General features: G+C 30.1%; 1 protein-coding gene across 3 annotated transcripts in view; it reads right to left on the bottom strand.

Annotated features, from left to right (window-relative positions):
* Window positions 1–4,221: 4,221 nt before the first annotated feature.
* LOC132735518 (fibulin-1-like) overlaps window positions 4,222–10,068 on the bottom strand; it is a 38,617-nt gene continuing 32,770 nt past the window's right edge. For 2 of the 3 annotated variants that reach the window (XM_060722474.1, XM_060722475.1), the window contains exons 3-4: window positions 5,175–5,297; window positions 4,222–4,619 (exon numbers count right to left, since the gene is read on the bottom strand). In XM_060722474.1, the coding sequence (XP_060578457.1) occupies window positions 4,411–4,619; window positions 5,175–5,297 (332 nt within the window). In that variant the 3' untranslated portion in view covers window positions 4,222–4,410. Of the gene's footprint in view, window positions 4,620–5,174; window positions 5,298–5,643; window positions 5,808–6,918; window positions 7,042–10,068 lie in introns of those variants that run through there. The other variant, XM_060722477.1, reaches the window with a different exon arrangement.

Below are 10,068 nucleotides of genomic sequence, written 5' to 3' on the forward strand. Positions count from 1 at the left end.
TTCTTGAAGAGGGGGAATGTTAGATAACAATTAATTAAAATAATTTTATTGACCATTTGGTTTTTCCCAATATTCATTGCCTATTTTAGAACATAAAACTACATTATTACTGAAGGTTTTTTAATGTTGTAGAAACCATGCTTATATTTAGATAAAAACTTCTGGAATATCTTTATTTTTGAGTTGCTAGATTATATTATTGGAAAAATAGCCCTTTCGGAAATTTCTTAGTTAATATTATAAGGAATTTTCATTAATTTATTTGAATCATAGTTATTTTTTTTTATCATTCAGTGATTTTTAAAAGTCATCAATAAATTTGGGTTTTGGGAAAATTAAGTGATTTATTGGGCTTGGGATTTTTAATTATTTTGGGATTTTATTGGGGGAATTTTATTCTAAAGTTCTTGGGTTTAAAATTGGTTTAACTGTGCTATTAAAAAAGGATCATTCCAGGATCAGACTAGACATTTGTAATTTTTATTTGGACTTCAGGTATTTGTAAATATAATTTGTTATTTTATTTTTTTTTTTCTTTAATAATTTTTCTGTAATAAATTTGTTATTGTTACAAGTTTGTTGCTGGCTTTTCTTTCTCGTTACGCCTGGCTCGTAACACTGGTAAAGTCATCATACATATGTGTTAAAGATATGATACCTGGCTGTAAATATTCACGTTTTGAACATAAATTAGACTGGCTTTATATATTCATGTGTAAAAATACAAAATGTATTAATACTATCAATAAGCATAATATTGTATGTGACCAGAAATGACAAAAATATTTACAACTTAATGCAAAGCTTTCATATAGATAGAAAGTAACCTATTTAGCAAAAAATATGAACATTGGTATGTGTTAATTTGCATAGAGTGTAATATGCAATAATTATCCTTAAAACAAAAGTTGATACAAATCTAGACATAACTCATTGTAAATGAGTACAGTTGAAGATCGTTTCCCAAAATAAAGGAAGATTTACTTATACAGTCAGCCCCATCAATACTTTTTGGTTTACTGTACATCTTTATATTGAATAAAATTACGGGAATTTAACGCATAAAATATCATTGGTGTTAAACGTGTTATATATATTTTAAACATTTAGTAATTTTACAACAATGATTTAAAAAAGTGCGACTACCAGTGAAATTTTTTGTGGCTTTTTTTTGAATTTGTTTAAAAAATTTTAACTCTTTGAAAGAGGGTGTTGTACAAGATCTGCAGACATTGTCACTGAAAATTAATATCAACTTTTTCTTGGAAATTTTTCCCAGGATAAAATTATTGTTAATCGGGGTTAAATAGCGTGTAATAGTGAACCAAAACGTTCGTCTAACACGGTTAACCATTGCAAAGTGACCAAAGCAGTTCTGATGAAATTTGATGAAATATCTAAAACCACATAAATGAAAAACAAATGTGAAATGCATTATATCAATGTAATAACCTTAACATATGAAATAAATTTATGATAAATACTCTGTTATTATGAGTGCAGTTCAAGTATTACCGCACCAAGTATTCGCTATAGTCAATGAATGTCTTACCTGTAAAACATAAGAGTGGTTCTAAATGGCTCGACTTATTGTGGTTCTAAAGAGCATGACTTTATAATTGTAAATGGGCTACCTAATATTTATAATCTTTCACACCATTAAGTAAAGTTACCTGTGGTTTTCACCACTTTAAAGAATCGAAATTTGTATATGGTGTGCAGCTAGAATTATTGAAATCATAATAAATGGTGTATTCAAATATATAAAGATTTTTGGCAGGCTATATTGCAAACAACTGTTAATAATACAGCCATAGAACCTTTTAATAACAAATTCATAATTCAGTAAACTTCCGTCATTAAAAAAATGACTTTATAAGTTAACAGCAGCAGTGTATATAGTTAACATAATTTTATTAACAAACTTGCAGTATTTAAGTATCATCAACAAATAAAACATGTACATTCTCATAATTATAGAAGAGCACTAAACACAACAGATAAGATTAAGATTAATGTACCAACAAGAGATACAATGCCACTGTAAGATGACACAAGGTCACTGTTACATTGATCTAGTGACCTCAAACAAGGTTAAAGCTCTCATTAATTGAGGCATGTGCAAATAAGAAATTTGAACATCCAACATAGGAGTGTTTCTATTTGTAGATCTTGTTGAAGGACATGTTGTAGAAACATTATAACTCATTTTATGAGCATTTAAAGGTTAAAGCTTTTTGTAACATTTGACTGAAATAACACATATTTTGAATTATGAACAGTTTTGTTGCATCCATTCTGCAGCATATGTGTTAAGATAGTTCATGTTTAATGCATCACAGATTTTTAATGGTTAGCACCTGACATTTATATTCCAAAAACTGTACGTACCGTCACAGTCAGTAAATGAAGATTTTACATAACCATCATCGCAGTAACACTTGTAGGAACCTTCTGTATTCACACAGTATTGCTCACAATCAGAGTTCTGACATTCATTAATGTCTAAAATTCAAAATATCAAAATTTGTTAAACATGTTCCTTTTTAAACACACATGCAGGCGCACACATTCACAGTCAGACACACACATGCGCGCTTGTGCACACATGCACGCACGCACACACACTCACACTTACAGAGTAGTAAAAGCGTAAAGAATTGTGACCCCTTTTAAATAATGTCCCCATAGTCAGTAGTCTTTTTTATAATTCTAATATACTGGTGAAGCTTATGATGATTTCCTAAAAAATGTATAAAATCAAACTTTTTCGAATTTAATCATGATTAAACATAAATGTTATGATTATTTTTACCATGCATCAACTGTAAGTGGACAAAACTTTTTTCTTATTTGGTATGGACTGTGAATTAAGTAGAGGAAAACATAACTTGTTATACTTCTAATGCATCTGTCTGTAGTTACATAGTTTAAAGGTTGGTAATTAATTGATAGACATAGGGTTGTACATGTATATTTGTCAGGAGAGGGAAACTTATATCTTAAATTTTTAATCCATGTCATTATTTCCAGGGGACTTGTTTAGGTAGGTGTCTATTTCTAAAACCTGTTAAAGTGGGTTTGAGCCTTTCTTTAGTCACAAATTTGTTTTTTCATATATGACAAAATGTAAGTTCCTGGAAACAGACGTTTAATACACAGTAGTGGTAAGGATCAAGCTTTCATCATGATTGCGCTAAAATAAACTCAGAAATGCCATTCTGTGTATTATTTTACAATGACAATGTTTTGCCTCTCTATCATAGTAAGAATGAATTGCCACCTTATGTCATTAATGAAATTTGACAACTGTAAACAACTCCATTTAAGTGTTGTATTTTTTTGTTTATTTTGGGATCACTGATTCCAATACTTTCAATTGTTTGTGATTGAAAACATCTTTAACAACATAGGAGATAGTGTGTATTAGATATGTTGTACCTTTTCATCATCTCTCATGTACAGTTTCAATCAAACAATAAAGCCAGTTGAAAATATGTAAAAGTAAATGTTTCAGTCTGCAAAAAGCTGACTTCTAAAAGGATAGAGAAGTCAATGTCACATTAATTTTAAGTCCAAGAGCATTTACTTCTAATGATGTGACAACAATTTCAGCTTTCAGTAATATATAATCAGTTAAAGATTGATTAGATGGGGTAAATATTCTACAAGTTTCTTAAGGGGGTCATTTTTCTTCAGAGGTAATCAGTATTTTACAGAAAAGGAGTAAATATTTTCTAGATGTAGAATAATAATCAGGATTTAAAAATTTCTTTTACAGGGATCAATTTTCCTTTATTTCATCGGCATTTCAATAAAAAAAGAAACATTGAAGCCTAAAAAATCAATACAAAAAAAACCAAACAACAAAACAAGAGAGATCAGTGATCACATGTGTCGCCTCATGATAGCCATAACTATGATAGCAAAAAATCATGCAACTAAAAAGCCTGTGTAATATGAACAAGAACTTGACCTACCAATCAATCCTGTAAAGTTTCATTGAAATTGTATTTGTGGTATAAGAGGACTAGACAGAACACACTTTAAAGATTAAAATTATCAAAGGGCCATAACTCAGACAAAAATCATTGAACCAGAAAATGCTCACAATATGCACAACTAGACTTGGTACTGATCATTCCTGTTTAAGTTTGGATGAAATTGCAGTAGTAATTTTTGGGTAGTCCGGAGTTTTGTGATGGCAAACAGGTCGACAGACAGTCAGACAACGGAGATGCAATCCCTCTATGTCGCCTCTACTCCGTAGAGTTTTTGAAGCATAATGTGCCTTTTATAATGCTAGAGGGTGAAAGAAATGTGGCATATTAACCTCTTATGAACAGACTCAATGTAACTGTGACTATATTTTCATAGGTTTAATGTTGTTTTTTTCATTGCCTCCTTAACTCAGGGGAGAAATATCATTTTTCGTTTAACAACATATTTTTTAGCTCTGATATAAATTTCATTTAAAGACTTGCCTACACATGTACACCCATCATCATCTAAAGAATAGCCATCTCCAGAACAACCACAGGAGTAGCCTCCGTCAGAATCGCTACAAGTATGTGTCGGACCAGAGCAGCAATGAGAACCTTCACTGCATTCATCAATATCTGAAATAACATTTATTGTGCTGATAACTAGAATTATTCGCAATATTTAGATTAATATGCTTTTTGTTAGAGTTTTATTAATTATTAATGTAGATGGTAAGGGTGGCGCCCCCTTATGTATTATTAACTTTGACATAATTAATGTTGTTACCAAGATCTTCCAGATGATATTTTGGCATAGGAAAAGATAATATAGAATTAATCATAGGTTTATTATCACAATTTAAATGACCTCTTTATTTTCTGTCTTTTGACATTTTGACTTAAGATACTATAAGGAATTGATATTAACTTTTGACCCTGAAAATTGAAATGAGGCTAGATGTAGTATGATATGCATTTGATATAGATATTTTGGACTCTGAAAATGAAAACAAGGTTATATGTGGTGCAATATGAATTTGATATAGATATATTGGACTCTGAAAATGAAAACAAGGCAATATGGGATGTGATATTGATTTGATGTGGATGTTTTGTAATCTGGAAATGGTCCAAATGCTGAAAGTTCATTGATTATGATTTTATTGGCTGGAAATTAATAAATGTATTTACCAACACATGTTGTAGGGTTAGACAATCTATATCCAGTTTGACAATAGCAGCTGAAACTTCCATGGGTGTTTTCACACCCATAGCCTACTCCACCACATGGATCATAATCACATTCATCTAAATCTGTATTATAATTATAAATAGTTATATTCGAATATATCACTTAACCAATTACAACCCCCTGATGTAGCTTTTGGATAAGGGGCAGTGTCAAAAAAGTGGTCACTTTTTAAAACAACATTTCTCAAACAAAAACAAGTGTTTGGGGCATAAATAAGGCATTTTTTTTGACCATTTGGGACAACAAAAGGGGGGGGGGGTGGTAGAAAAAGGCATGTATATCTGGTAATGGGTTAGGGAGAGAATTTAGTATTGAATTTACAGAATAACAAAATAAAATGAAATATATTCAGTCTTGTTAAGAGTAAAAGATCATTTCCTTGTTTAGCATTATATATGTTCTAGCCTTGCTATGAAATTTATTTCATGACTTGCCTATACATGTACAACCCTCATCAGCTAATTTATAGCCATCTTCTTCAGAACAACCACAGTCAAAGCCTCCATTTTTATTGGTACAATAATTTGTCGGACCAAAGCAGCAACGAGAACCTTCACTACATTCATCAATATCTGAAAATATATTGTGCTGATAACTAAAATAATTTTGAGAGTATTTATATTACTGCTTTTCGTGAGATTTGTGTTCTTTTCATGGGACAGGGGTGAAAAGTACATTGACAATGAAGTTTTAAAGCAAATATTGTTATATACAGCTGAAAGGTTCTTCATGCTCTTTCGTAAATGTTAAGATAACCATTAAGACTTAATTTATCATTCTGAGCGCTGTAACAGTAATAGTATCTGCTATTTAGCACCCCTATAGGATGTTGACCACTGAGGCATTATGCATATTTATCATGAGTAAATGCACAACATAATGCAATTTTTTTGTCCTGTCAATATTAAATTCATTATGGAACTCATTTAAATTTTGGATCTCACTTCGGTTCTGCCCGTGTAATTTATGAGAATTAATATGGAATATAACTAATTTTTTGAAAGTAACATATGCTTAATTGATAGGTTGTATCACATCTGCAATAGCTCAGTCAGTTACATGATCCCTGACATTAGATGGGTATGTAGTTTAATGGGCCCTTCACTCAGTGTTGTCTTTGATTTTTCTCTCTTTTTTACTTTTGATGGAATATCCAAGTGCAACATGTAAAGAAACTCACAAACACTGTTTTATTTTGTTTAGTATTGTAGTTTACCGTCACATCTATTGATTTTAATCCAGTTGAACTTTAAATATGAATTCTTTGAAACAAAACAACAACATAAAAACGATCATAGCTTCAATAACATTGAAAACAAAAATAAGATATAACATGGACCTACGCAGTCTTGATCTTACAACATGTGTAGAAATTACAAACTTGTATTTTACCCTATTATGCTATAATGCTCAGTAAAATTAATTCACAGACACAAATTAAATTTGAACACCTTACTGCGTACATCTCATACACCTTACCAAAGGTTAATAATTATTTTGTGCATTGATGGTACAATCAGTATGCAATCAACAGCTTGATAAAATCTAACAATATCTACAGTGCAAGGGGATAACAGAATATATATATATATATATATATATATATATATATATATATATATATATATATATATATATATATATTCTCTATTATAAAGATAGAAATAAATAAATTTTATTTACCAACACATGTTGTAGGGTTAGACAATCTATATCCAGTTTGACAATAGCAGCTGAAACTCCCATGGGTGTTTTCACACCCATAGCCTACTCCACCACATGGATCATAATCACATTCATCTAAATCTGTATTAAGATAAGAAAAAGTTGCGTATTGTCATTTTACAGCAAAAAAAGCACTGAAAGTGCAGCAAACCCCAAGAATTTTATCAAATGTATGTTTTTAAGTGAACAAGTATATTCAGTGGCTAATTAAGTTTCCAATTTGCCCTGGTGTTATCTGAAAGTAATCATAATCAAAACTAATCAAATTTTTTTTTTTTTTTTTTTTTTTTTTTTTTCAGGCCCCACATGGGGTAGCCCCATTTATTCGCTTCGTCATATAACCATTTGTGGGTCGAAGCACATCCCACAGTGGTTTTACAATTATTTGTTTTCATGCATATGAACGGTTATACCAGATGTGGAACCAATGTAATGAAAGAAAAAAAAACAACAATTACAAAAAGAAAATCAAAAAGAAAACACACACACACACACACACACACGCACACACACACACACACGCACACACACACACACACACACAAAATAACAACAACAACAACAAAAAACACAAAGAGACAGGGACGACACATGCATTCATACTCGCACTCATAACCGTATTTTTTTAAGAAATAGTTTCAAAAGCATCAACAGTATATAAAATCTATAGCATGCTATTTTGGCTTGAATTATTTCTTAATTACTTAAACTCAAAAACAGTACTTTTCAGTGTAGAAATAATATTTTCTCAGCTGACATTTTTCTTTCTTAAAATATAAAAATAAATTTTCTAAAAAGACTCCAAACATTTTCAAATTTCGGTAATCTATTATTTATGATTGCTACCTCTTTATCAGTCTTGAGCTTTTGTGTTATAAAGTTTTTGGCTGCAATCATTGATAAAGAAAGATCAAGCATTTTACACTGATAAATATACATTTTACAGTATACTAAAAATAAGTTTTTTGCGTTAGATAAATCATCCTTTGCATTATAGCCAAACATCATTTCTTTTATACCCAAAGATAAAAAAGGTGCTTCATTTATTTTAAGAAATTCCTTTATAAATTTTTTGACAATGGGACACATCCAGAATAGATGCTCAATGCTTTCAACATCATTACTACAAAAAGAACATAAAGGACTTTCTTTATACTTAATTTTGTATAAAAGATGATTGGTTCCAATAATCCTGTGTAAAATTCTTGTTTGGAACCATTGCAACTTAGCACATTTTGTAATTCTAAAAGGCATTTCGAATATAATTTTCCATTCGTTTTCACTAAAAGCTAAATTAAGGTTATTTGTCCATTTTTCGATACTTGTTGGCTTTGATTTGTTTTTATTTAATATATTATAGAAAGGTTTTGCTCCATTTATGTCTGATATAATATCTTTAAAGTATAGCGGTATGTCTGGGCCAATGCTTTTCTGTTGGATGTTATAGATTATATTATATTTATTTAAAAATTGCTTTACTGATAGAATCATACCGTTGAAAATTAAGATATTAGATTGGACATTGTATCTTTTTATAAATTCATTATAAGATAAAAACTTTCCATCAGATATAAGGTGTTCTATGTTACAAACTCCAGCATCGAACCATGATTTTAAATATACGCTTTTTGAACCAATTAATATGTTATTGTTATAAAATAAAGGATGTTTTCCGAAAGAATGATTTTCGATTGGAATTAATTCAATATAGCGTGAAAAAGCTGTAAAAGTGTCCTTCCAAAAAAGATTGTTTGTTTCTTTTGCAAGTTTATCAAAATAATGGTTTCCGCAGTGAAAAAACTTTTGCATATCTATTTTGTCGTAAAGAATACTTTTCCAACTAGCATTTGAGATTATTCTTTTAAACCATGTTATTTTTAATGACATGATAAAGGCAGAAATATTTATCATCTGCAAGCCGCCCTCATCATAGTTTTTTACAATAACGGAAGACTTAATTTTTACATTTCCTTGCCAAATAAAGTCATAAAACATTTTATTTAATACACTGATTACATTTTCAGATGGGTTTGGTAGTGAAATGAATAAATGATTAAGAGATGAAATCAAAAAAGATTTAATGACAGCAATTTTACCTATTGGTGTGGGAATTCTTCTTTTCCAATTTTGAATAACCTTTCGGATATTTTCTATTCTTTCGCTATAGTTTAAATCTATTATTTTACTTAAGTCAACATGAAAATTTATGCCTAACATTTTAAATTGATGTTGATTCCAAGACAATTTCCATCTTGTTTTTATACTGTTTTGAGAATATTTCATTTTTCCTATCCACACAACCTTAGTTTTATCAAAATTAACATTAAGTCCCGATAGTTGTGCAAAATCTGACAAGATTTCCAAAGATTTATTTAAAGACGCACTTGATCCATCTAAAATCATTGTTGTGTCATCTGCAAATTGTGACAATTTATGTTCTACATTGTTAATGTTTATTCCTTTAATAATCTTATCATTTCTTATTTTTAAAGCTAGAACTTCAGCACATAATATAAAAATATAACATGAAAGAGGATCTCCTTGTCGGCAGCCTCTACCTATTTTTACAAAATTTGATAAAAACCCACATTGATTAACAGCAGAAGTTGCATCCTTATATAAAATATCAAACCATTTTTTTATAGACGGACCAAAGTTAAAAAAGACAGAGTATTCTGTACAAATGACCAAGAGTGTGAATCAAAAGCTTTTTCAAAATCTATTAAAAGGAAAAGTCCAGGAATGTTATTTTCTTCAGTATACTGCATGATATCATAGATAAGACGGGTATTTTCTCCAATATATCTTCCTTTGATGAAACCTGTTTGATCTTTATTTATTAGTTTATCTAGAGTAAGTTTTATTCGATTCGCTATGCAACCTGCAGCAATTTTGTATACGGTATTTAGAAGTGTTATAGGTCTCCAATTTTTCACGAATTGTTTAGGTTTATTTTCTTTTGGAATACATGTTATTACACCTTGTGTTTGGGTCACTGACAATTTATTTGAAGTATAAGCATCATTGATAGCTCTTACCACCAAAAGGACCTAAATCTTTCCAGAATACCTTATAAAAATCTGCACTAAAGCCTGATGTCTACGGGCT

Source organism: Ruditapes philippinarum, unplaced genomic scaffold (assembly GCF_026571515.1).
Source record: "Ruditapes philippinarum isolate M1 unplaced genomic scaffold, ASM2657151v2 ctg4648_1_1_1_1, whole genome shotgun sequence".
NCBI lineage: Eukaryota > Metazoa > Mollusca > Bivalvia > Venerida > Veneridae > Ruditapes > Ruditapes philippinarum.